This window comes from Telopea speciosissima, chromosome 10 (genome assembly GCF_018873765.1).
Source record: "Telopea speciosissima isolate NSW1024214 ecotype Mountain lineage chromosome 10, Tspe_v1, whole genome shotgun sequence".
NCBI classification, from domain to species: domain Eukaryota; kingdom Viridiplantae; phylum Streptophyta; class Magnoliopsida; order Proteales; family Proteaceae; genus Telopea; species Telopea speciosissima.
Genome location: NC_057925.1, coordinates 12,806,099 through 12,833,145, shown reverse-complemented (window position 1 = coordinate 12,833,145; position 27,047 = coordinate 12,806,099). Strand labels below are relative to the sequence as shown.

Here is a 27,047-nt window from a genome sequence, read left to right as displayed (position 1 = left end):
ATTTCAGCTTCCCTATTTCGGCACAACTCGGACTCTCCACCACCTTAAATAAGGGAGGTAACACACGTCTAAGCCATCTGAATCCTAATTTTTTTGACTATTTCTCAGGGATCTAACTTAAGCATCGGAGTGAGATCGCCGGCCTGGCCCGGTACTCTTTGTTAATCCTTATCTTGCAGGAAGGATCCGCTCCTAGAGGATTTTTGACGTAACAGTTTGGCGCCGTCTGTGGGAACGATACAATACTCAAAGTCTTAGACTCTTCGTTTGGCTGAACTGGAGATCATGGCCGGAGAACCCAATATCGTTCCATCCAATACTCAAGCCCCATCAGCCATAGACAACCCGGTGACTCGTTAGACGACGAAGAACACCCGGGGCAGTGGGAATGAGGGAAAGAAGACCCAACAACGGTGGATGACAACTGCTGCCATCGACCCTCAGTTACCCACAGCAGAGGAAAGGGCAAGAACTCAACCCTTTGCCACATTAGAGGCTGACCCGGCGGCGACTCAGAACCTGGGCCAGACCAGCTGCGGCGTTCAGGCTTTGCCACCTCTTCCACCGGTGTCCTAGGGATTTGTCCCCGAAACAGATCCCAGAGCGCCCGCCAATATCAGCCAAATCCAGGACCTACAACTGCAAGTTCTAAACCAAAGTGGGATTCTGAGGGAGATAGCTCGGGAGGTGCAGGCGTTAAGGACAGCCACTGCGGCTGCAGGACTGCCACCAGCACCGATACCACCATCAGCACCATTGCAACCTCATATACTCCCAAGAACTGCCCGGGAGAATTCAAGGATAGCGAGAGACGACGTACAAGCATCGGGAAGTAGAGTAGGATCATCACACCCATCCAGGCGAGAGCTACCTCATCCGAGAACAGTGTGTACGGGGAACCTGCCTACTCGAAATAGGCCCTCGAGTGTGGAGGATCAATCAATTTCCACCGGCCAGAGAACTCACAGTCGATCCGAAAGAACTCATTCCAGGGCCTCAGACATACGTACTAATCGGGTAGACCCACCAAGGCTACCCCATCCAAATCTTAGGAATGAGTTGAACGCACGTCATACACGCACGAACCCCATCAACAACCAGGTCAAAGAAAGCGAGCTTGACCGTAAGCTCAAGAAGATGAATACAAAAATTACGGCCCTGGAAAGGGGGACAGCCCCAGACAAAAGCTTTAGGCTGGCCAAACATCCCTTTACGAGGGAGCTCATGAGAGAAGAGCTTCCCAAGGGTTTTAAACCCCCCACGTTCGAGGCTTATGATGGGAAAGGTGACCCCAATGACCACATCAGCTACTTCAATGCCATAATGACAGTCTATGGTGGGTCCGATGTGGTGTCCTGTCGATCATTCCCCACCTCTCTCAAGGGGCCCGCGGCGTTGTGGTTCGCCAAATTAAAGCCTAACTCGATCCGAAGCTTCACAGAGTTGGCCAAAGCCTTTGTCAGCCACTTCCAGAGCAGTGTGAAGCAAAAGAAGACCACAGCCAATTTGTTGGCTATCAAACAACGCTCTGATGAGTCCATCAGAGATTATATCGCCCACTTCAACGCGAAGAGGCTGGAGATTAAGGACCTGGATGATGCTATGGCTTTTAACGCCCTGCATAATGGAGTCACCAACCACGATCTAGTAAAGTCACTGGCACTAGATCTGGTGACGACTATGCCATAGATGCTAGATCGTTGTTACCAAGATGCCAACATGTTCGCTATCATGAAGGCGAGAAAAGTAGTGGATGGAAGAGCTACCGAGAAGAAAAGGACGAATGAAAAGGAAGACAAGAAGGGGGACGACAAGAGAGCGAGGTCAGAGAGGGATTCAAGTCCCGAGTATACCCCACTCAATACCACCAAGACTAAAATCTTGATGGAAGTATCGGATCGAGGGCTACTGCAACGGCCTTGGTCAATGTTTTCAAAATCGGAGGATCAGAATCCAAAAAAATTTTACAAGTTCCACCGAGAGATAGGCCATGACACGGAGGACTGCAGACAGCTAAAGAGGAAAATAGAAGACGTGATCCAAAAAGGCCACCTAAGGCATTACGTGAAGGAGGCGAGAGATAACCCTCGAGGCCGAGAAACCACAAGGAATGACTGGCGAAGAGATGATAAAGCCCGAAGAGGGGGAGATAGGGATCGCCCAAGCGATCAGAGAAACAATCATCGGGAAGTCAGGAGAAACCAGGACGAGACCAACACATCCACAGCCCCATCTATCCTCACCATCCTAGGAGGACCAGGGCAAGAGTCAACTCGCCAAGCTAAGGCGAAAGCCAGATTTGTGGCAGTACCAAAAATCTTCGAAAAGAAAGCGCGCATGGAGCCCGATATCACTTTCTCAGACCGAGACATGGAGGGGCTGAGCTGGTGGCACGACGATGCTGTCGTGGTTCAGGCAGTTATAGCCAATCGACCCTTCCATCGGGTCTTAGTCGACACAGGGGCATCCGTAGATATGCTATCTTACGATGCATATCTACAATTTGGGTTCAAGGACGGTACGCTGAAGCCTGAGTCCGCACCCTTATACGGATTCTCGGGAACACCAGTGCCAATTGAAGGGTCAGTAGAGCTCCTGATGACAGTGGGAACCACCCCATACCAAAAAATCATGAAGGTCAACTTCATGGTCGTTCGGGCAACAACAGCCTAAATGCCATATTAGGCAGACCAAGTCTAAACGAGTTGGGAGCGATAGTTTCCACCAAGCACCTGAAGGTCAAGTTTTCCACCCCTAATGGTATAGGGGAGTACCGGACAGAGCAGAAAAAAGCCAGGGAGTGCCACGCAGCATTCCTAAAGGGCATCAAGGGCAACTGTAGAGGAACAGCCTATCAAGTAGAGGTCGTTGACAACCGCAAAGGAGACAAACGCTATCAGAGGGGTGAACCAGTTGAGGAGCTCGTGGAAGTCCAATTAGATGAGCAGAACCCAACCAGGACAGTTAAGATCGGGTCCTCGCTAAGCCAGGAAGAAGCCAGGGAGCTCACCCTATTCCTGTAGAGGAACAAGGACGTGTTCGCCTGGTCACCGACAGATATGCTAGGCATACCCCGACATGTCGCGGAACACGCCCTGCACGTGGAAAAAAAAGAAGGACGTTTGCCCCAGAGAAGCTGGCCACGATGAAAGAAGAAATAGAGAAGCTAAAGGCGCCTGGCTTTATCAAAGAAGAACAATTTCCTACCTGGCTCGCAAACGTGGTAATGGTACCCAAGCCGAACGGGAAATGGAGAATGTGCGTTGACTACACTGACCTTAATAAAGCTTGTCCCAAAGATGAATATCCATTGCCCCGAATCGATCTGCTGATAGACGCAATGACCGGGCACGAGAGGCTAAGTTTCATGGATGCATACTCTGGATACAACCAGATCCTCATGAAAGAGGGGGATGAGTTGTATACAACATTCCGGTCAGACCTGGAGAACTTCTGCTACCTAGTGATGCCCTTTGGTCTGAAGACCGCGGGTGCAAGTTACCAGAGAATGGTAAACAAGAATTTCAAGGCTCAGATAGGTAGGAATATGGAGGTGTACGTAGACGACATGCTGGTAAAAACCGTTAAGGCCCAGGATCACCTGGCCGACCTAGACGAGGCATTTCAAGTATTACGGGCCCACTAAATGAGGTTGAACCCTGCCAAGTGTGCCTTCGGGGTTAGCTCAGGGAAGTTCTTGGGCTATATGGTATCCCAGAGAGGAATTGAGGCCAACCCGGCAAAAATCAAAGCCATACAGGAGATGAGCTCGCCCAAGAATGTTCGCGAGGTACAGAGACTGAACGGGAGAATAGCAACACTCGCACGCTTCGTGTCTTGTTCGGGAGAAAAGTGCTTTCCATTCTTCAAAACTTTGAAGAACTTGAGAGAAGTGAAGAATTTTCAGTGGACGGAAGAATGCCAAAAGGCCTTTGAAGACCTCAAAGCATACCTCGCTAATCCTCCACTATTGACGAGACCAGCGCCAGAAAGGGAGTTGCTCCTATACTTGGCAACGTCACCAGTGGTCGTGAGCGCCACCTTGATAAGAGAAGAAGACGGAGTCCAAAGGCCAGTATACTACGTCAGTCACGTCCTGTTGGACGTAGAAACTCAATAACCCCAGATTGAGAAGCTCGCGTTTGCACTGGTGAAAGTAGCCCAGAAGCTTAGGCCGTACTTCCAAGCTTACCCGATTGTGGTCATGACAGACCAACCTCTAAAGAAGGTACTTCATAAGCCAGACATATCCGGAAGATTGACAGCTTGGGCGATTGAGCTAAGCGAGTACCAGATCGAGTATAGGCCTAGAACGGCCATAAAAGGCCAAGCTCTAGCAAATTTCATAGCTGAATGCACCCCGAGTGAGAATGAGCAAGAAGAAGAGATCGTGCCAGAAGAAAAAATCAACCCATGGACATCCTGGACAATGTTCGTGGACGGATCGAGTAACGCGGAGGTCAGAGGAGCAAGCTTCGTCCTAACAAGCCCGGAAGGGTTCACAATACAGTTCGTTCTGCGCCTGCACTTTCCCGCCTCCAATAATGAGGCTGAATACAAAGCACTGATTGGGGGGCTGCGAACCGCAAAGGCTGTGCAGGTGAAGAATCTAGCCATACGGGCTGACTCACAGTTGGTCGTAAACCAAGTCAATGGAGATTATGAGGCCAAAGATGATCGCATGGCAACATATTTAAAAGAATCGAAATAGTTGCTGAGCTCATTCGAGAGCTTCGAGATAATCAGGATTCCACGTTGCGAGAATGAGAAGGCAGACACACTTTCACGTTTGTCCAAAGAAGAACTAGCACAGCTCGACAGCTCAGTATATATTGAACAACTTTATGGACCCGCTCATCTAGTTTGAGAGGTCGTGTTGGTTGAAGTCGAGCCCAGCTGGATGGATCCGATCGTCGCGTATCTAAAAGACGACATCCTACCCCAAGATAAAACGGAGGCATGAAAGGTCCGAGGTCACGCCGCTCGATATACCTTAATAGAAGGAGAGCTTTACCAAAGGTCGATCATAGGCCCGCTGTTAAAATGTCTAACTCCCACACACACCATGATTACCTTGTCAGAGGTCCATCAAGGCATTTGCGGTAGTCACATGGGGGGACGCTACCTGGCCTACAAGATTCTGAGAGCTGGACTCTAATGGCCCAACATATAGAAGGACGCTATCCAATACGTGAGGAAGTGTGAGCTATGTCAAAAGTTCGCAGATATACCGTGGTAGCCCGCTGCGGAGCTGGCTCTATACTTAGTCTAATCCCCTTTGCTTTGTGGGGGATGGACATACTGGGTAACTTCACCCCAGCCTCAAGGAATAGAAAATATCTCATGGTCGCGGTGGACTACTTCACCAAGTGGGTAGAAACTGAACCTTTAGCCAAAATCACACGATAAAAAATGGAGAAATTTTTCAGGGACAAGATTATCTACAGATTCGGCCTGCCAAAGATCTTGGTGACAGATAACAGGAAACAATTTGACAACCAGTAGTTCGATGCATTCTGCGCCCAATACGGCATTGAACATCGAATGACCTCTGTAGCATATCCACAAGCAAATGGTCAAGCAGAAATCACAAACCGTACCTTGCTCGCAGGAATAAAGAGAAGGCTAACTGAAGCAAAAGGAAGGTGGGTCGATGAACTACCAAGTGTACTATGGTCGTATAGAACTACAGTTCGAACGCCCACGGGGGAGAGCCCGTTCAGGGTTACCTATGGAAGCGAAGCACTGGCTCTAGTAGAGGTCGTGGCAGGATCACTCCAAAATTTAAACTTCAATGAAAGAACATACCAAGACGGGCTGAGGGCAAATCTGGATTTTTTTAGACGAAGTCAGGGAGGACGCGATAATGAGAAACGTTGCATACAAACAAAGAACGACCAGTTATTATAACTCCAAAGTCAAGGAAAGGACATTCAGGGTAGGAGACTTAGTGTTACAAAAAGTTAGCGCCTCCCAGCCACATCACCAAGGCAAGCTGGACGCAAATTGGGAAGGACCATATGTGATCTCCAAGCAGATCAAGCCAGGGACCTATCGCTTGAAGACCCCAGGGGGCAACAAGATACCTCGACCATGGAATTCAGAGAATCTGAAATTTTTTTATCAGTAAGTGATTGATGTAAAGTTATCCTTGATCAAAGCAATATCACTTCGCGGTTCAAATATTATGCAAGCATCCAAGAAACTCTGACTCCCGTAATCAGCCCCAAAGCCTAGCTCGCAAGGGCTAGCATGAAAGTCTGACTCTCGTAGTTAGCACGAAAGCCTAGCTCGCAAGGGCTAGCAAGAAAGTTTGACTCCCGTAGTTAGCACGAAAGCCTAGCTCGCAAGGGCTAGCACGAAAGTCTGACTCTCGTAATCAACACGAAAGCCTAGCTCGTAAGGGCTAGCACGAAAGTCTGACTCTCGTAGTCAGCACGAAAGACTAGCTCGCTAGGGCTAGCATGAAAGTCTGACTCCGTAATCAGCACGAAAGCCTAGCTCACTGGGGTAAACACCCAAGTCTGACTCCCGCAGTCGGCACGAAGGCCCGAATCGCAGAATTAGAAGAAAGACATGGTCTCCTCAAGAATAAAGCTTAAACATCCGAAAAAGAAAATTGAAGACAAGCACAAGTAAAAAAAATAAAAGAATCTTTTATTATCCTCTTCATAAATACAAGTACAAGCAAAGATCGCGATATACAAGAAAGTCACAGGGATCATTCTCGGTGCGAATACAGTAACCTGTAAGGAGAAAATGTGGAAAACTAAAAGTTCCACGGCCCTACAAGCCCAAGGTTGAAGAGTCGACACCGGGGGTCATCAAGGGTGAGACATGAATAGCATTAATAACCGCAACGTCGGACGGGCTGATACAGAGCCCATCAAAAGTCACTGCCCTTGAGTGACCCAAAAACTGGAGAAGACCGCCAGACTAAATGGGATTCACCATACAAATGCTCTGGGCCCCAAGAAGCTCAGTCATCCCCTCCTCCTCCTCGGCCAGGAAGAAGAGTTGGGGAGAAGTAACATGAGGAGGCTTAGGGCCCTTCAGCAGCTTCGATATCTCCACATCCCAACCTTCCATGCAAGTTAATAGTGGAAAGCAACAGCGCCGATCTCCTCTAGATTTTCCATGCCTTTGCAGTAACCTTGCCACCCAGAAGAGATTGGTATGGAAAGAAACACAAAGGGGACGCTCCATGGCCAATCGCCCTAAGGACAGGACATGTCGATCGAGGATTGAAGCCGTGAGGTTCAATGTCGATGGAAGATTGAAGCCGAAAATAGAACCCGATCAAGTCTCCAAAATTTGCATCCCCTGCGTCTAAAGAAATAGCGGAACCACGCGCAGCAGTAGGAGCATAACTCCTTAAGAATGATGAACTAGCAGAGGGAGCCATGACCCTGTGAATGATGAAAGAATTGAAGCAGGCAATTCCTATTTAAAGAAGAAAAGCGATGGTTCGGTAACCTAGACTGCCCAGGGGACGTATAAAGCATCAAGCCACGTGGACTAATCCCACGGGCTCACATTTTCAGGAGACATAGGAAAGGATACGGGCACAGAAGGATGATGGTTCAAAACTCGGGGTAACATAAATGGCAAGATACATCGTAGACCACGTGGCCAGATCTTGCTAAGGCGCACGCCTCTCCTAAATGCTAGAAGCGGCGTGAATACAGGAATGACGATTCAGTTCCCATATATCCAGTGGCACGTGGTCATCCCACATTGGCCCAAGAAATAATTTAGAGAGCATCGTTATCGAGAAAGCAGTTCAAAGGTCAGTTCCTATAAGTAGCAAAAGAAATCAAAGGTCAATCGAAAAGAAAAGGCAATAAAGGCCTACTGGGAGGATTCACAGAAGATATTTGGGGAAAGGCCCAATGTCATAATGACGTACGCGTGTCGAAAAAGGAGAAACATCATAATTTCAAAAGGAAGAAAGAACGGCGTGACCCAAGGGTCAACTAGCTCGAGCAAAAGAATTCTCGATCAAAGGAAGGAACACATTCCAGTGCTTGAGAAGGGAATTTCACTAAAGGCAAAACCAAGTCTCTACATCTTCAAAAAAAAAAAAAAAAAAAAGCATCAAAGCCTTCAACTGCTAACGGGGGGATCAGAGATAGTAGCTGCCTCAGTGGGAGAAGGATCAGCCGAAGAAGGGTCCAATGAGAGGTCTGCAGAGGCCAAGGTCGCATCTATCCGGGGAGAAGGGGGCAGGACTTGCTCTTCCGAAGGAGCCACGATAGCGCTGGGAGGAGATGCCGAGGCAGGGAGATCCTCCTTATCCACCGGATCTTCTGCGCCCTCGGGCACGTCAGGGGTCGCAGGAACAGGTAAAACATAGTAATCGAAGGCAGAGAAGTCATATCCCGGGGTAGCCTCAAGGACATATTTCACAGTGTCATCAACCCCAGTCATGTAGCCCTTACGGCTCACCTCCTTCATACGCTCCCTCAGTTCATCTGAGGACTTGAAAGCCTCTAGTGCCACCTTGATAGCCTCGTCGATAACTTGAAGCTGCTTCTTCTGAAAGACAACGAAGTCCGCTACGATGGAATTAGTCTTCCTCGCCGCTATGGCAGCGTCATTCTTGGCTCTTTCCAGGTTTGTCTCCAACATCGTAATATGCTCGGTAAAGCACTTGTTAGCATCCTCGTGACCCTGAGTTGCCTCCGTCATCTTAGAAATTGTGGCCGCGGTAGACTCTACTTGCTCCTCCGCGAGCTCCCTCATTTTCTTCTCCTCCTCGTAAGAGGTAGACAAGGTCGCTACCAGCCGACGTAGCTCGCTCTCCCCCCAAGTAACCTGAGAAGCAAAGAACACTTCAGTGAAGACTTCAAAATGAACTACAAGAAGGACAGCCTGATTTGAGATATACCTTGGCAAAATCCATTGCGAACGAGTTCAAAAGCTCCTTGTTCGGTCGAGATAAAAAATCCTCAACCTTCCCGGAAGGACAGTGGTCCATCAGCTCGCCAGCCACGTGAGGAGAGTGAAGGGAGGACTCGCCCTCGTAAACCTCCCATTGAAACTAAAGGAGCTTCTTCCCCCTAGGAGGAGGAAGAACGCCGGTTGAGCCCTTGCTGGATTTCCCCTTAGGAACGTCCTGGGGGACTAACTTGGGAGCCTTCGAAGCTAAGATGGCCTCCCCTGAAGACACAACACCCTGAGCAACTCTTTTCAGAGCAGGATCAATACTCATCGCTTCATCATGTGGCCTCTTCTCAGGGATCTTGGGTGGAAGGACCTTGCTAGGCACTATCTCTTTACCCTTAGAGGAATCTTCCTGCCTCTTGGGGCCGCCGCTGGCCAAAGAGGAATCCCCTATGGAGATACCTGGGAGCGAAGAACGGGTAGGACGCCAAGACTGTCTCTCCAGCACCTTTTTCCTGGCTGACGCAGCCTGTTCGCAAAGATCGTGGGTGTTTGATTCGTCGTCCACTGGAAAAGACAGATGTAAGGTCAGATACGGATCGTGATCATAAAAAGACAAATCCAAGGCGAAAGGGACTCACCCCGCGCTGAGCTCAGTTCGTGCTCAATCAGTAGACCCTTGTTTGCTAAACCATACACATAAAAAACCATGCATGTCGCCACCATCTCGAGAGATCGCTGATCATAAGAGCTCAGCATACGGACTTGATTCCCAATCCGCAATCGAGCGGGTCTCCAGTCCGTTCTAAAGGGGTTATTCTCAATACGTGCTAAGAAAAAATGATCTTTCCATTTATTTTCCGAGTCGGGGATACGGGAGACCAAGGACTTGGGTCCATACGACCCCGGGGGACTACGTCGAGCCACATAAAACCACGCATCACCGGAGGGCTTCAGGTGGTAAAAGTACAGGAATAGCGACCACGAGGCCCTACGGTTGATTTGGACAAAGAACAAGTAGAAGCCTAGAAGATGCTTCCAGGAGTTGGCAACCAGTCGACAGGGGGAAATCCCGAAACGATCCAGTACTTCCCTAACGAACTGGTGAATAGGGAAGCGTAGACCGTACTGAAAGGCAACCTCATATAGACACACAATATTTGGCCGTGAGGTGTTCGCCCTCTCAGTCCTGGTAGGGACCCAAGTCTCTACCGAGGTAGGAAACCCGTATCGGAGGCAGAGGGCGGACAAAGAGCCCTCGGTCATGGTACTTTCAAAGGCTGCCAAACCAATGGACCTCGCCGAGATACCCTCCTCCTCCTCAACTCCAGAGGCACTGCCACCATCAGTAATGCACTCAGCAGAAGTTTCAGATGTTGCTCTCTCACCGCTAGGCTGAACGGCAGGGTCTTGGGTCAATTAACGGACCCGGGCAGAGAATCTCTTTGACCCAAAAAGTATTGACCATTCCTCTTGGGTCTCCTCAGAGCTCGCCTCAGGGTCGGAACCCCCACCCGTTTGGGTGGCATTACTGAAGTCCCCATGGGACTCCGCCTGGGAAGAAGAAGAAGGCATGATCGAAGAGACTTACTGGTAAAAGTCAGAAGGGGCCGAGAATGGAATAACCCTGCACGATCGACGCCCGACCACAGAAGGAGAACTTGGTCCGAAGGCTCGCAAATACGACGGCACCGGAGTAAGATGCTATTGCAAAAGATAAAATCATGGGAGCCGCAAAGCTCAGAAAGGGAAAGAACAAGTAAAAGATTGTCGAAGAAGTGAAATTTTAATTTATGCACACAAAGAGGAGGGGACGTTTCCAAATCCAATGGCCAGGGGACGCGACCCATCGAATGGCCGGGGGTAGTTGGCATTTTGCGTCTCCCAGAGAAATTAATGTTCGTGCCACCTGACAAAACCGCATTGGAAGACTTGGCATGACCAGGATCAATCAGCTATAGGCTTAGCCTAGAGCTCATAATGCCTACAGACACGCGTCTGTACATTGGAGGAACGTCGAAGGTCGCCTCGAATCGAGATACCTTTATGGTTTTTTTTTCTTTCTGCCATGTGGCCTATGACAGCTGAATCAGTAAACCACACTCAGCCGCCAACTTGTCATATCACACGTGCCGATGAGCAATCATAGCTTAACCCTCCCCCAGACGCACACGTCCTGGGGAGTGGGGGACTCATGTTAGGATAAGAATATTGGCTCGGTCAGAATGAGCTACTGCAATCGTGCAATCCAGGTCCAGCTCAAGAGGACGATCGAGGGACAAAGGTGTCATTGCACATGCCCAGCAAGGGAGATATCCTACGAAGCTTACGTAGGACACTCCAAGTCTATCAGGGATCGACATGGTCCTAGACTTCTGCCCACGTCACGCCTAATTAGGCGCGTGGGAATCGATGGATAAACATTATCTCCGGATTACACTCTCCAACAGTCTCACTCCACTTTAGGATTTCAGCTTTCCTATTCCGGCACAACTTGGACTCTCCACCACCTTAAATAAGGGAGGTAACACCCGTCTAAGCCATCTGAATACTAATTTTTCAGACTATTGCTCAGGGATCTAACTTAAGCATCGGAGTGAGATCGCCGGCCTAGCTCGGTACTCTCTGCTAATCCTTGTCTTGCAGGAAGGATCCGCTCTGAGAGGATTTCTGACGTAACAAAAATACTATTCAGAATGATAAGACTAAACTGGCCTTGGTTACCCCTTTCCTTTCTAAATAAAACATAAGTTTCATTTGTTTTTTTTGCTATTTTGTTAACTACTGTTCCAAACTATAATTTCATTTGGTTTGAGAGAGTAGCTCTTGTAAATATTGTCCACAGTATTATTTTTTTTCTCTCATAGCCAGAGTCTTATAGATTTGCACTTTGTACCATTAGTTTTGTGTGTGTGTGTGTGTGTGTGTGTGAGAGAGAGAGAGAGGAGCTGAGCCTTTGCTTTGAAACTCTATGTTGTATCCTTGAACTAGTCTGGTGTTAACTAGATAAGCTGCCCTCGAAGGCTTCACCAATAAGAAGAGAGAGAGAGAGAGAGGCAGTATCAATCTCTATCTATACAGAGAGAGAGCTGAAATGGTAAAATTATAAGGTCATATCTTCAGTTTATTTATCTGGTTTCAATTAGCTTAATTACCTCCTGGAATCTTGTTGGATCACTAGGGGCAAGCATAGCCAATATTGGAAAGCTAAAACATTCGTTTGGAGATTAGAATTGGTGACAATCAGGAGAGTTGTTAGAAAAAACTCTGTTTGAAGAAGGAAACTTTCCCCACACGACAAATTCACCTTCAGGAATCAACAAAGCAATAAAAATAAAACACAGAACTCCTTTTTTAGAGATACTGAATTGTAAGAGAGAGAAATATTTCGTTTGAACACAGTACTTCTATTTTATAGAAGTGGAGCACCTCTTCTGAATAGACATATCTATTCATTTTGTATTTAGACCATTAGATCGATTGCCATCCGATCTAACGGTCCAGATTAAACTATAGATGAACCTGTTCACAACAGTCATATCCTATCAAGCGTGACCGTAGGATCTTCTAATCCGACGGATCTGATCATTTCAAAAAATCAACGTACCAGATCAGATCGCTTGCATCGCGATGCAAGCGTGCAAAGTGCTAAGTGCGTGCGTACGCCACTAACGCCTCTACAGCCCACTGCCCACATCACGCGTGCGTGTGTGCATCCCCGGCGTGTTACAGACGATCAAAAGTCTTGGGTCACTATTCCTTCAGTGTCCCATCCTTGCATATACACCGTAGAATGTCTCCCTTTTCCTATTTAATTCAAGGGATAAAGAAGGTAATATAATAAATATCATTTATAACTCTTGTAGTTTTCCGATGTGGGACTAAAGCACTTTTTCCACAATAACAAAGTATTTATTTAATCTCTCATTTTATTACAATCTATCTAACAATCCCCCACTAGATTGTAATAAACATCTTAATATCTCTAACTACATAGTTATGTATACGAAAAGGTTGGCTTGGCATTAAACTTTTAATTAGTGTAAGTATTTCAGAGTTGTAATGTAGAATGTGGTTGACTTAGCATTAAACCAATTCTTACAAATATTAAAATCAAAAATACTACACACACAACTATGATTGATTCTATATCAAAATCTTTAACATAGTAGCACTCTTACGGCCCTGTGCTCTATCCTGAATTCATGAACACTTACAAGAATAAACCCTAAATTCTTGTTTAGAAACGTCACCATTTCAGTATTCATATAGGTAGGTTATTCTTTAGTATCTCTATTATTGTAGATACTCTTACTTTACAAAAACCTTATTAAAACTTCATAGAAGTTATCCTCAACTCATAACAGTTAACGACATTGACACCTTTAGGACTATTAATTTCAATGTTTTTTACAATCACGTAGCAATAGTTTGTTATTACCTATTAAACCTTATTCATAAGGTTGGGTTCCCACTACTGGTGATTATAAGGGTTTCAGACCCATTCCTTTGGATGTATCTTCTACAAGCTCCCTAGGTAGCCTTTTCATAAAAGAATCCGCTAAATTATTGTTAGACTTCACATATAGAATGGTAACTATACCATCTCGTATCAATTGTCTAACATTTTCATGTCTTAAGCTTATATGTCTAGACTTTCCGTTGTAGATCTTACTATAAGCATTAGACATAGTGGCTTCATTATCAAAGTACAGAAAAATAGCTGGCATCGGTTGTGGCCACAACTTTATATTCAGTAACATATTTCAGACTCCATGGTTGAATGTGAGATACAAGTTTGCTTCTTTGAAGCCCAAGATATGGCTCCACCAGCTAGTGTAAAAATCCATCCAGATGTGAATTTATTATCACCTCTATTAGTGATCCAACTAGCATCCGAGTATCCCTCTAACACTGCTGGAAATTTTCTATAAAACAAACCAAAGTTCATAGTCTTCTTAAGATATCCAAAAACTCGACCAATGACTTTCCAGTGATCCACACTAGGATTACTAATGTATCTCGAAAGTTTGCAAATAACAAAAGCTATATCAGGTCTTGTACAATGCATTGCGTATATTAGGCTTCCAATTGCACTAGCATACTCAAGCTTTACCACAGCCCTACCTGAATGATCGCTTGTTTTAGAACTAGAATCATAAGGAGAGCTTGCTTCTTTTATGTCAAGAAACTTAAATTTCTCTATCATTTTCTGAATATAATGTTGACTGATATAAAGCAAACCCTTCACTATGTTTCTTTATTTTAATTCCTAAAATAGTGTCCACTTCATTTAAATCTTTCATTTCAAATTTTGAAGTAAGATACCTTTTAGTTTTAAGTATACCAACTAAGTTAGTTCAAAAAATAAACACATCATCGACATAGAGGCATATTATTACACCATATGTGTCTGTAAACTTAGAATATATGCATTTGTCTGCACTGTTATGCCTAAAACGATTTAACAAAATTACTTGATCAAATTTTTTATGTCATTATTTTGGCGCTTGTTTTAAGCCATACAATGACTTAACTAATTTACAGACTTTCTTATTATTTTCAGATAGAACAAAACCCTTGGGTTGTTCCATATAAACTTCTTCATCTAAATCACCATTTAAAAATGCTGTTTTAACATCCATCTGATGAACACATAAGTCATATAATGAAGCTAAGGCAAATAACACTCTAATGGACATTATTCTAGCAACAGGTGCATATGTATCAAAATAGTCAATGCCTTCCTTTTGTTTAAAACTTTTAGCAACTAGCCTTGCCTTAAATTTTTGGATAGATCCATATATCTATATTCAATTTCCTTCAAAATATCCACAACAACCTATGGGTTTAGATACTTGAGGTAAATCAATTAGCACCCATGCGCCATTAAACATTATGGAATCCATCTCATCATTTATAGCCTCTCTCCAGAAAGTTGAATCCCTTGAACACATAGCCTCACTATATGTTTTAGGATCATCTTCTAAACTGAATACTATTGGTATTTCATTTAGAATAACTTCCCTATTCCCTTCCATAAGAAAAACAAGAGCTTGTGAAGAAATAAAATCCGGACCTAAGTCCTTTTCTTTTCTAACTCGTTGACTTCTTTTGGGTTCATTAATCACACTCGAATCTCTTTTCAAACTAAGAGATGGTTGAGTTTCCACATTAGTGTGACCACTAGACTCCAAAATAGAAGATGGTGTCTGAATAGATACCTCTTCAGATTTTGATTCATTGATGAATTTATTCTCTATAAATTCCACATCTCTTGATTCAACAATTATGTTAGAATCCAGAACCAAAAGTCTATATGCTTTTGAATTTTTAGCATATCCCACGAACACACTTTTAAGTGCTCTAGGACCTAATTTTGTCCTTTTAGGATCTGGTGTTCTATAAAAGGCTAAGCACCCCCACACTTTAAAATATCCAATGTTAAGCTTCTTTCCTTTCCATAACTCATATGGACTTGATTGTATTTTCTTAGAAGGAATCATATTACTTATATGACATGCAGTTATTAATGTCTCACCCCACAAGTTATTCGACAAACTAGCACCTGATAACATAGCATTTACCATATCAACAAGTGTCCTATTTTTTCTTTCAGCTATGCCATTTTGCTGAGGTGTATAGGGTGCAGACCTTTGGTGTATTATCCCATGTTCTTCATAAAATGCAGAAAAACCATTGGAAAAAGATTCTTCACCTCTATCACTTCTAAGGATTTTAATCCTTTTATCCTTTTGGTTTTCTACTTCTGTTTTATATCTTTTAAATATGTCAAAGGTTTCATCTTTAGTTCTCAATAAAAATACATGTGAAAATCTTGTACAATCATCTATAAAGGTTATAAAGTACCTTTTTCCTCTTCTAGTTAAGAGGCCATTAATTTCACAAATATTAGAATATATTAATTCTAAAATTTGTGAATTTCTCTCAATATTTGGAAAAGGCTTCTTAACCATTTTTGACTGAACACAGACTTCACATTTATTTTTATTTTCATGCTTATAAGAAATTAAACCTTGTTTTGACATATTTTTCATGTATCTAAGATTCAAGTGTCCTAAACGAGCATGCCATCAATCAGAAGAACAATCAATCAAGTAAGTAGAACTAGAAACCATCTTATTAATACTGAGCTTGAACATCCCATCAATAGAATAACTCTTTCCCACAAAGACACCCCCCTTGGGCAATATCATGTTATCAGACTCAAGAATGATTTTAAAACCATGCTTGCAAAGCACACTAGTAGAGACCAAATTCTTACGAATTTCTGGAACATACAACACATTCATTAACTTTAATTTCTTCCCAGAAGTAAATTGCAGCTCAATACTTCCTTTTCCACGGACCTTAGCAGAATTGTGATTCCCCATTAGAACATCTTGTCCTGCAATATCCTCAAAGGTCTTGAACTGTATCTTGTCATTGTACACATGACCGTTGCTCCTGAGTCAAGCCACCAATCTTGAGATTTCACCACACTAGTCATATGCAATTTAGTAATCATACTAATTTCCATCATTGCGACTAGACTTGTGGTGCAGATTCAGCAACATTTACTTTGTTTGAAATACTATTGTTCTTCCGATACTTGCAATCACGAATGTAATGACCCTTTTTTCCACAATGAAAACATGCTCTGTCTTTCTTGTCTTTGCTGCTATTCTTGAAAACTCCCTTCTTATTGATCTTTAGTTTCTTATGAAACTTTTTAACTCCACTTTGTTCAACAGTGTTCACTTTAAAACCAATGACCAAGCCATCACGAATTCTATTCTCTTCCTCAATTCGTAGATGCTTTTCGAGTTGTCCAACAGACAAATCTTCTGTCATATGAAGAAGTTTCTTTCTGTAATCATTCCAACTGGGGGAAAGTTTAGATATAATCGCCCCCACTTAGAGTAAATCAGAAACTATGATTTCAAGATCACGGAGTTTTCCCACTATAACTTGAAGATCATGAAATTGATCCATAATACTGATACCATCACTCATACTGAATTCAAAATATTTCATAGTCAGAAATTTATTCATACCTAGCTTCTCAGTTCTGTATTTCTCTTCAATCTGTTTCCAAATTTCATATGGTGACTTGATTGGCTTGTAGTAATCATAGAGACGATCTGAGAGACTATTTAGAATATATCTTCTGAAGATTAACTAATCTTCTTCACGCTTACTTCTTTCTTTCTTCACAGCATTAGTGTCCTTATTAGTCGGTTCTGGCAATGGTTGCAACGCAGAACTTAGCAAATAAAAGATCTTCAGACGAGTCAACAGGAACACCATCTTATCTTGCTAGCAGGTGTAGTTGGTGCCGTCAAAACGTTCGAGTTTGACGAAGTCTGAGGACGTCATCATCTTCAAAGCAGCATTGTCTAATCCTCCTTCTATGGTAACAAAATATCTCCTTTAAATTGTTAGAAAAAACTCTGTTTGAAGAAGGAAACTTCAAATTGCTTTGAACGCGATCTCGCTATCTTAAAGGAGACATTTGCCCCACACGACAAATTCACCTTCAGGAATCAACAAAGTAATAAAAATAAAACACAGAACTCCTTTTTTAGAGTTACTGAATTGCAAGAGAGAGAGATATTTTGTTTGAACACAGTACTTCTATTTCATAGAAGTGGAGCACCTCTTCTGAATAGACATATCTATTCATTTTGTATTTAGACCATTAGATCGATTGCCATCCGATCTAACGGTCCAGATTAAACCAGCAGATGAACCTATTCACAACAGTCATATTCTATCAAACGTGACCGTAGGATCTTCTAATCCGACGGATCTGATCATTTCAAAAAATCAACATACCAGATCAAATCGCTTGCATCGCAATGCAAGCGTGCAAAATGCTAAGTACGTGCATACCCACTAATGCCTCTACAGCCCACTGCCCATGCCACGCGTGCGCGTGTGCATCCCCGGTGTGTTACAGGCGATCAAAAGTCTTGGGTCACTATTCCTTCGGTGTCCCGTCCTCGCATATACACCGTAGAATGTCTTCCTTTTTCGGTTTAATTCAAGAGATAAAGAAGGTAATATAATAAATACCATTTATAACTCTTGTAGTTTTCCGATGTGGGACTAAAGCACTTTTCCCAAAATAACAAAGTATTTATTTAATCTCTCAATTTTTTGCATCTATCTAACAAGTACTGGTAGAGTGCTAGCTAGCTAGAGTTTAGGTATATGTCAAGCAGGTATATGGAAGTCAAGGTGACCATATCCTGATTTCACTAGTAATATGGCCTGATTTCACTAATAATGTACCAAATTAATTAAAATTTTGTTTTTAAATATACTTAGCTATAATTAGAGACGAATAATTACTATCTATATTTGATTTCATCCCTTATTTTGGTCTTTTCAATTTAAAACAAAAAAATATCAAAAGATATTATATGGTGCTTTTTTGACTGATGTCTCTATGACAATTTTTTCTCTGGGAACTCAAGCTGGCCATATCTGATTTCACTACTGTACCAAATTAAAATTATGTTTTCAAATATCATTAGCAATAATTAGATAAATAACTGATTTAATCCTTTTTAATGTCTAAAAATCATGATATTTTATGGGCAAAAGTTATCCACAATGCCAGCTCAAAAATGAAATTGCACACCCCCTCTAACATATCACTGTTCATGTGAGGGGGTGGTATGTTATAAATGCCCCTCCCCTATTGTCAGATTCCAAAGGGAGTTCCGTCATTCGCTTGAAACTATACTCGGGCAGTGTAGGAAACCCTCTCCCATATTTTATATAGTGTTTTTTTTATTGTGTTGGCAGTTAATGTAGTGGGTAACGACCCAATCCAACCCCGACAACCAGAACCTGTGATCTGACGACCCTGCTAAACATTTGACCTAACCCGAGTATATGTTGAGTGGTTTAACCGAGTTAATTCATGAAAATTATTTTCTTAAATTGATTGTTTCAGTATAATTTCTGGAATTAATTTTGTAAACAATTTATGAACTAGTAGGCCTATTTATCTTACTATGAGGCAAAATTTAGAGCCCTTGGGAGAGGTATTTCATTAGCCAAGGATTTGGAGACTGATGCAGCCCATCATAAAGCCAACAAGTACATAGTTGGTCATGCCTACAACAAATTGGACCACCCCAAAGGCCTTAGAAGATTCAAAATACTTCAAGCGAAGATGGCCCAAATCTATCTTAAATCCCATGCAAGTAGAGCCCATGCCATTGAACAACAACAATTGCATTCAACAATTTTGGGTCAACTTCATGATGATACCTATATCAATTCTGAAGGAATTAGACCACGAGCCCTATATGGATGGAAAGATCTAAAAGTCTATTTTTCAACAAAAAAAAAGGAGGGGGGCTTATGATTGCTATTTTCTACAAGAAGATCAAATCATTTTGGTAAATAGTGTCAAAGTTCAATGGGGAGCGGCAATGTGAGAGCGGTTCTTGATCGTGGCTTCTGTAATGAGGATTGGTTAGAATCATTCCCAGGCAGTGCACAGAAGGTATTAGTGAGTGGATATTCGGACCATGCCCCATTATTAGTGGATTGCAATGATGTGCCTCGGCCGCAAAATGCACCCTTTCGGATGAATTGGTTTTGGACAGAGCATGCAGATTTTCAGGAGGTGGTGAGAGCTTCATGGGAGGTGCCAGTGAGGGGAACGCCCATGTTTATTGTGGTGCAGAAAATAAAAAGGCTGAAGAACCCACTTCGTGAGTGGGCTAGAAGGGTGTTCCCTCATGTGAACCTAGAGGTGGCTAGAGCTCGAGCTTGCTTGGAAGAGATACAGGATCAGATGGATACAAAGGAGGCTGATGATGTGTCATTTGAGGAGGAGATTAATGCCAGAAGGGATTATGAAGCAGCAGTGGGACTGCAGGAAAAGCTTTGGGCTGAAAAGTCGAGAGAGAAGTGGTTGAAGCATGGGGACCGGTGTTCTAAGTACTTTCATTTATCAACTAAGATTCATAGGGCCAAGAGTCTCATTCGTGAGCTTCATACTGATGCAGGGGTGGTAGTAACTGATAGCATGTTGATAGGGCAGCAGGTGGTAAGCCATTTTGAAGCCTTTCATAAGAAAGGGGTATCGGTTCAGCATGATCAACTCCTTTCTGTGATTCCGACGTTAATTTCTCCAGCTGATAATGAGATTTTGGTGGCGGTTCCTTAAGAGGATGAGATCAGGCAGGCACTGATGGACCTGGATCCCTCTAGTGCGCCAGGCCCAAATGGCTTTCTAGGTGCGTTTTTCAGAGTTTGTTGGGGCATAGTGGGCCATGAGGTTTGTAAAGCCATTCAGAATTTTTTTAAAGAATGAATAGTCACAAGAGGGGTACATTGCAATTTTTTGACTCTCATTCCCAAGGTGGAGAATGCTAGGAAAGTGGGGCGATTTTTACCTATTTGTCTTGGCAACTTCGTCTTTAAGCTCATTCCTAAGATTCTTGCTTCTCAATTGGCGCCTCTACTTCCAAAGTTGATTTCAGAAGAACAGGGAGCATTTCAGAAGGGGAAAATTATTTTCTCAAATATTGGGGTTGCATCGGAGCTGACAAATATGATGAAGGCAAAAAGTTTTGGGGGAAGCTTGGGGCTTAAGCTGGATGTACAAAAGGCTTATGACACACTGGAATGGCAATTCTTATTTTATGTCCTGGAGAAATTTGGGTTCCATGCGAAATGGATTCACTGGATCCATCAGATTCTTGATTCTACGAGGTTGTCTATCTTGATTAATGGTGGACCGGTGGGTTTTTTTGGAGTGAAACGGGGGCTTCGTCAAGGAGATCCGCTCTCTACTATGTTGTTCATCTTGGCGGAGGAAGTGCTGTGTCGGGTACTGTAGGGACTCAGACATAAAGGCTTTCTTAAGGGCATCCCGGGTCCGAGGAAGGTATAAATGCCCTCTCATCTTCTTTTTGCTGATGATCTGTTCATTTTTATGAATGTGGATTTGCGAGGTGTAAAGAAATTGAAGGGTTTTTTGGGGATGTATCATGAATACTCTGGGCAAGCATTTAACCTGGAAAAAAGTAAACTTTTTTTGGGTCGATTGCCACTAGGGACGAAGCTGCGCATCAAGGAGGTCCTGTAGATTCCAGAATGCTCTTTTCCAACCCGTTACCTGGGTGTTCAGATCTTCCAGGGGAGAGTTAAGAGGGAGTTGGTACTTCCCTTGATTGATAAAATTAAAGAGAGACTGGCAGGGTGGAAGGGGCGTTTGCTTTCGATGGCAGGAAGGGTGGAGTTGGTGAGATCAGTTATTAGCAGTATGCCGATTCACAATTTCTCAGTGTACCTGTGGCCAGCATCATCGCTATCTATTATGGAGAGATGGATGCATAATTTTATTTGGAGTGGGGAGGCGCAGTTGGCAAGGGCAATCACAGTCAGGTGGGATGCAGTGTGTAAGCCTAGAAAGGAGGGAGGTTTGGGTATTCGCCGGCTTAGGGACATCAACCTAGCCCTCCTAGCTAAGCTAGGTTGGTTCATTAAGACGGACAACTCAGGTCTAGGAGGGTTCCTGAGAGGGAGGTTCATGAAGCATGATGGGTCGCTGCGCAGGCTGAAATCTTCCTCCATACTCCCTGGGTTGAGAAAGGTATGGTCGTTTGTGGGTGAAGCGGAACGATGGGTCATTGGGGATGGGTCCTCCATCAGCTTCTGGTATGATCGTTGGGTGGGGGATAACAGAATTGTGGACCTGCTTGATGATAATGCACAGATATCTAGGAACTTGAGGGCATGTGTGGCGGATTTTATTCAAGAGGGAAGCTAGTGCATGCCTAGGGTAACTTCTCCTCTTTTGGGTGCTGTTTGTGAGCAAATAAAGTCAATTAAACTGCCAACGGTGATGAGGGAGGATAAGAGGATCTGGTCCTTGATGGAATCGGGGTTGTTCACTGTGAAATCGGCTTGGGAAGGTCTCAGGCAAATGGCGGCTTTGAAAAGTTGGGTAGGGGTGGTATGGTTGAAGGGATTGCAGCCTCGTGTTTCTACTTTTGGCTGGCGATTGGCGTGGAACTGCCTGCCATCAGATGACCTTGTAAGGAAGTGGCAGGTGCCATTGGTTTCTCGATGTGACTTGTGCAGGAAAGAGCAAGAGTCAGTACATCACCTGTTTCTTGCGTGCGAATTCAGTGTAAAGATATGGACTGAGCTTCTTATGCGGTTTGAGGTAAGGTGGGAGGGTTTTCCTTTGATGGAGGAGCTATTCTCTTGGTGGAAAAGGAAGGCAAGGACTATATTGTTGCAAAAGGCATGGCTGCCCTTAGCGATTCTGATTCCATATCAGTTATGGAAGGAACGAAACAAAAGAAGGTTTGAGAATAGGGCTGCTTCACATGGGTCGGTAATTAGGCAGGTGCTATCGTCTTTGGCTGAGTTCTATATGCTAATCCCTATATATGTGAGGTCGGTTTCTGAGTTGACCCTATCAAGAAGTTTGCATTTGAAGGCACAGCCATACCAGCAGCAAAGGATTATCGAACTGAGTTGGGCTTCCCCTGTCCAGGAGGAGGTAAAACTAAATATAGGTGGGTGTTCTCTTGGCAATCCAGGGCGTACAGGAGCGGGAGGTGTTCTTCGTGATCATGAGGGTAATCCCATGAGATGTTTTGCGAGCTATGCAGGTGTGGGAACAAATTTCTATGCTGAATTTGAAGCTTTCTTTGTAGGAATCCACCATGCGATGTCCTTGCATGTGGAAAACCTATAGGTGGAATGTGACTCTCTAGCTGTAGTGAGCTGCATAACAGAGCAGCGTATTCCATGGATATTTCAACAAAGATGGTGGCACTACAAGAGATACCTTGATAGCATCACTTGGAAAGTTACACACTGTTTCAGGGACGTGAACACAGTGGCGGATAGGCTTGCAAATCATGCAGCCTCTACTTCGTCTAGCAATGTGTGGGAAAGTCCCCCGAGTTTCATAATGAGTGAAATTACGTGGGAAGCCTTAAAAAGACCAAGATACATATTCTTGTAATTTGCTGATTGGTTGGATGCTTTTCTACTAATGGCTAAGCCGTAGGTGGACTAGTTATCTGACAACTCTGTAATTCAGTTGATTTGATGTTAATATAAATTTCCTCTGCTGATTTCTAGCAAAAAAATGGGGAATCCGAATTTGCAAAAACACAAATAGGATGGTTTTGAGTTTGGTTGACGTAAAGAACGGCAGTTCTTGTGCATGAGCTCTGAATGGGAGAGTGAGGAAGGAAAGAGGGTCAAAATGTTTAAAAAAAAATTGTAATTGGGTAGAGAGGTGCACTGTTTTGGGTAAGTTTGTAATATCAAACTTTATTTGGAGCACTTTAATTAGAAAAAAAAAAAGATTGGTTGAGTAATTTGGAAAAGAAAAACTCAATTTTAAGTAATCTTGTAATATTTCCTTATGTATCCCAGAAGGAAATGGGACTTCTTACATTATGTATCCCATCAGACCACAACAACCATGTAGAGATGGTTGTATATTTGGTAATTCCAGCCCTGGTAACATGTACAGTGTATTGTTTCTTCTCATTCAACGACTTAAAAGATAGAACATTGGGATTAACAGTAACATTTAGTCGTTTTTGTGGTCCAACCGTCACCTTGTCTGTAGAATTTGGAAAGCCGACATTCGTTACTGTCCTCGGAAAAAACCAATCGATGTCCCATCCGACAGTAACCGAAGCACCCATTGAAGGGTAGTTTAAAAGAGCGTCGGTTCCATTTTGCTTGACACAAGTAACATTGTCTCCAGCAAGGATCTTAATATAATCTGGATTGAAACCCAAGTTGCACAAACCTTGTATATAGTCAGGTTTCAAGGTATCATACACAAGACCTGGATTGACAGCCTTTATTGGATCAATTTGACCAGCACCATAAGCCAATTCAGTCTCTCTATGATATGATGGATTTATGGGAGAAGCTACAAGACATACAGAAAAAAGAATTGTGTGGGTTAGTTAAAACTAGTTTTGGGACTTTAGTACTTTATTGATTATGGATCTTAATGCCTAGTGGGAAAATCACTTGTTGTCATGAGAGCAGATTTAATTGTGGCAGGGGACCAAGAGGGGTGAAATGTTTTGACATAGGCAGCAGCACCAGTTGCATGAGGGCAAGACATTGATGTTCCAGATATAATGTTATACATTACGGATCGCTTGTCACCAATATCACCTGAAACAATGGCTTTCGGAGACCATGCTACCAATATGTCTACACCCGGAGCACTTAAGTCTGGCTGATTTCATGCAATACAAAAAAGATTAGACCTTTTTACATATATAAATATATAAGGATCAATGATCCCACTGTTAGCTCATTTTATTATGTAAAGTTTAAGAAGAACCTTGAGGATATTTGGTGAAAGAGTGTTGGATCCTCTAGAAGAAAATAAAGCCACATGTAGAGCTTTAGGATCATGAATTGCTTGACTTTTGTAAATCTTTGCCATGGGGATTCTACACGGATGTAGAAATAGTGACCTCACTAACAAAACTTAAAAATTTTAGTCGGCATGCACTGACGAAGATAGGTGGTGCATGTCTCTCATTTAACCTATAATTAACAGAACATGCATGTCTTAGCTAGCTCATTTAACCTGGTACTGTTCAAATAGAGCTTTAATTTTTTGCCATCTGCAATGCTGATGGCCGTTGCCGGTAAAAGATAAGAAAAGGTTGTATCATTAAATATAGTATCATCTACCAATCACCATTCCCTGAGCATCAGCAAGGAAGGGTCCACTACCATCAGAGAATGTATTGCAGAAGACAATCTTCCCTTTCACAAAGTCTTTGTCCAAGGAGCCAGGGTTACATGCCCTAAATTAATGAAGAAAGAAAATAATATTCATTAACAACAACAAAGAGAAAGAAAAGGTAGAAATGAACATCATGAGTACTGATATGGGATGGATTTAAACCTTGCATCTTCAGTGCCAGAGTTATGTGCAGCATGATCACCTGCATATATAATTGGGGATGCCTTTTTCTCAGTTTGGAAAGTGTTGATAGTGTGTCCCTGATTATCCATTGTAAATGGTGAGTAATAAGCACATCTTATTATCCCAATGAAGGAAATGGAACATGAAAAAAAAAACAATTAAAAAATATAACATGAAGAAGCACTCTCACCACCATAGTAATCTGATTGCTTGACATTGCTTATGATCTGATCCGATGATCTGTGTTGCTTGCTACTACAGTTAACATCCATGGGGCTAGATTAATGATAGTGGCTATTTCTGGTCCAAGATTTCCGGCAGATGTAGAGGTAAGTATCCCTTTCTCCATTGCATGAAATGCTCCAATTGCAATAACATCTCTCATGAAATCTATAGCACCTGGACCCCCAAGAGAAACTGATAAGATATCAACACCATCTTTAATTGCATCATCAAATGCAGCCAGGATATCATGTTCAGCGCAACCATCCTTCCAACAAACTTTATAGACAGCGATCCTTGCAGAGGGAACAGCTCCTCTTACAGTCCCTTCAGCAATGCCAAAAAGGCTTGTATGTTTAACTTCAACACCTGCTACTGTAGAAGCAGTGTGGGTTCCATGTCCTTCAATATCACGGGGGGACTTCTCTTCGTCTTCCGCGTATTTATTGTCGGATTTGTAAAATCATGCCTCAATAATCTTACTGTATTTTTCATTCAAAAAATGTTGAAATAAACAGTAACTAAGTAGTCCATGGAGAGAAGAACATTCCAAGTACATTGCAATAGAATCATAATAAACTCAAAAGATCTAAACCAAATTGAACAAGCATTGTATAAAGAAGTGAGTCATGCAAGGGACCCAAAATTCTTACCTGTAACAGGTGATGTTTTGGCAAATACCCTTCCATTTACTCGGAGGAGGACTGATCCCATTATCACTGAAGCTCTCAGATTCAGGCCAGATTCCACTATCAATCATGCCAATAATGACATCACTCTCAATGGTGGGCATTCTTCTTACTGTGCTTGGGAAACCCAAGAAATCCCATGATCTTGTTGTGTGAAGTTGAAGGGTTCTGCCTGGAAATACAGAGACTACATTTTTCATGCCTGCAAACAACAGGTTAATGTTCAACAAATAGTACTTACAAACAGGTTAATAATTCCAAAATTGCTTGCAAAAGAGAGATGATTAACTAGACGGGGACATACAAATAGGTTAATTAATGTTCAACAACTAGTACCTCTTAGCTTTCCTTGCTCTTGTTCTGTGAGCTTAGCTGCAAATCCATTAAAACTTTTTCTATAGCTGCAAACTAAGGATTCTCTAGCAGAGCTGCATCAGAAAAAGCTTGAAGCTTTGGTTTCAGGGAAAATCCATATTAAAGTTAAATTATTAAGCAAAGATGGAAATTAAGACAGAAACCATAAGATATACAATATACACCTATATATGCCAAAACCATAAGATATATACATAATAATACACCCAACATTAGATTACTACTGTGTTGCTGTAATTCACCAACACAGTACTCATCCATAGCCTTTAACATCAATAAAAGATGTTAAGAATCATATGTGAATATCACTGGGCTTCCATGCATCCATGGTACAAAAGGGCTTGCAAACCAACACCACCCCCACATGCCCAAAAAAAAAACCTAATCATGGATTCTTTCAAAAAGAAAAAAAAATGACAGGAAAGAACATGAATGTAGATATATAATTGCTTGCCTTCTTGTCTGTATGAGGAATGACAGTAGTAACACAATTGAGAGAGACCAAGATTACAATCAGGAGAGTGATTAGCCGCCATGAATAAGAGCTGAAGAAGCTATACGAATTGTTAGCCATTGAAGGTTGTTACACTACTCCAAATGTTCTCTCATTCACCCTCTATGACATTGAATGAATTAAGCCTTTATCATCATCTCTATATATAATTACATAGCATAGAGAGAGAGAGAGAGAGAGAGAGAGGGACCTGAAATGGTAAAATTATAAGGTCATATCTTCAGTTTATATATCTGGCTTCAATTAGCTTAATTACCTCCTGTTATTTCGTTAGCCATGCTCATGTATGGGAAAACTAAAACATTCGTTTCACTAATAATGTACCAAATTAATTAAAATTCTATTTCTAATTATAATTAACCATAATTACGGACGACTAACTACTATTTATATC

General features: G+C 42.8%; 4 protein-coding genes across 4 annotated transcripts; 3 read left to right on the top strand and 1 right to left on the bottom strand.

Annotated features, from left to right (window-relative positions):
• The first annotated feature begins 1,137 nt into the window (after nucleotides 1-1,137).
• LOC122643282 lies at nucleotides 1,138-1,689 on the top strand. Its single transcript, XM_043836919.1, has one exon. The coding sequence runs from the start codon at nucleotides 1,138-1,140 to the stop codon at nucleotides 1,687-1,689; it is 552 nt and encodes a 183-aa protein (XP_043692854.1).
• LOC122643281 lies at nucleotides 1,690-2,673 on the top strand. Its single transcript, XM_043836918.1, has one exon. It carries the CDS (start codon nucleotides 1,690-1,692, stop codon nucleotides 2,671-2,673), a length of 984 nt encoding a protein of 327 aa, XP_043692853.1.
• Nucleotides 2,674-21,844: 19,171 nt separating this feature from the next.
• Nucleotides 21,845-22,627, top strand: LOC122643279. Its single transcript, XM_043836917.1, has one exon. It carries the CDS (start codon nucleotides 21,845-21,847, stop codon nucleotides 22,625-22,627), a length of 783 nt encoding a protein of 260 aa, XP_043692852.1.
• A 679-nt stretch (nucleotides 22,628-23,306) lies between these two features.
• Nucleotides 23,307-26,194, bottom strand: LOC122643278 (subtilisin-like protease SBT4.3). Its single transcript, XM_043836916.1, has 9 exons — nucleotides 26,101-26,194; nucleotides 25,729-25,966; nucleotides 25,113-25,536; nucleotides 24,833-24,930; nucleotides 24,658-24,731; nucleotides 24,509-24,611; nucleotides 24,257-24,368; nucleotides 23,935-24,148; nucleotides 23,307-23,830 (listed from the first exon to the last, which is right to left on the bottom strand). Exons 2-9 carry the CDS (start codon nucleotides 25,962-25,964, stop codon nucleotides 23,307-23,309), a joined length of 1,785 nt encoding a protein of 594 aa, XP_043692851.1. The 5' UTR covers nucleotides 25,965-25,966; nucleotides 26,101-26,194.
• Between the last annotated feature and the right edge of the window lie 853 nt (nucleotides 26,195-27,047).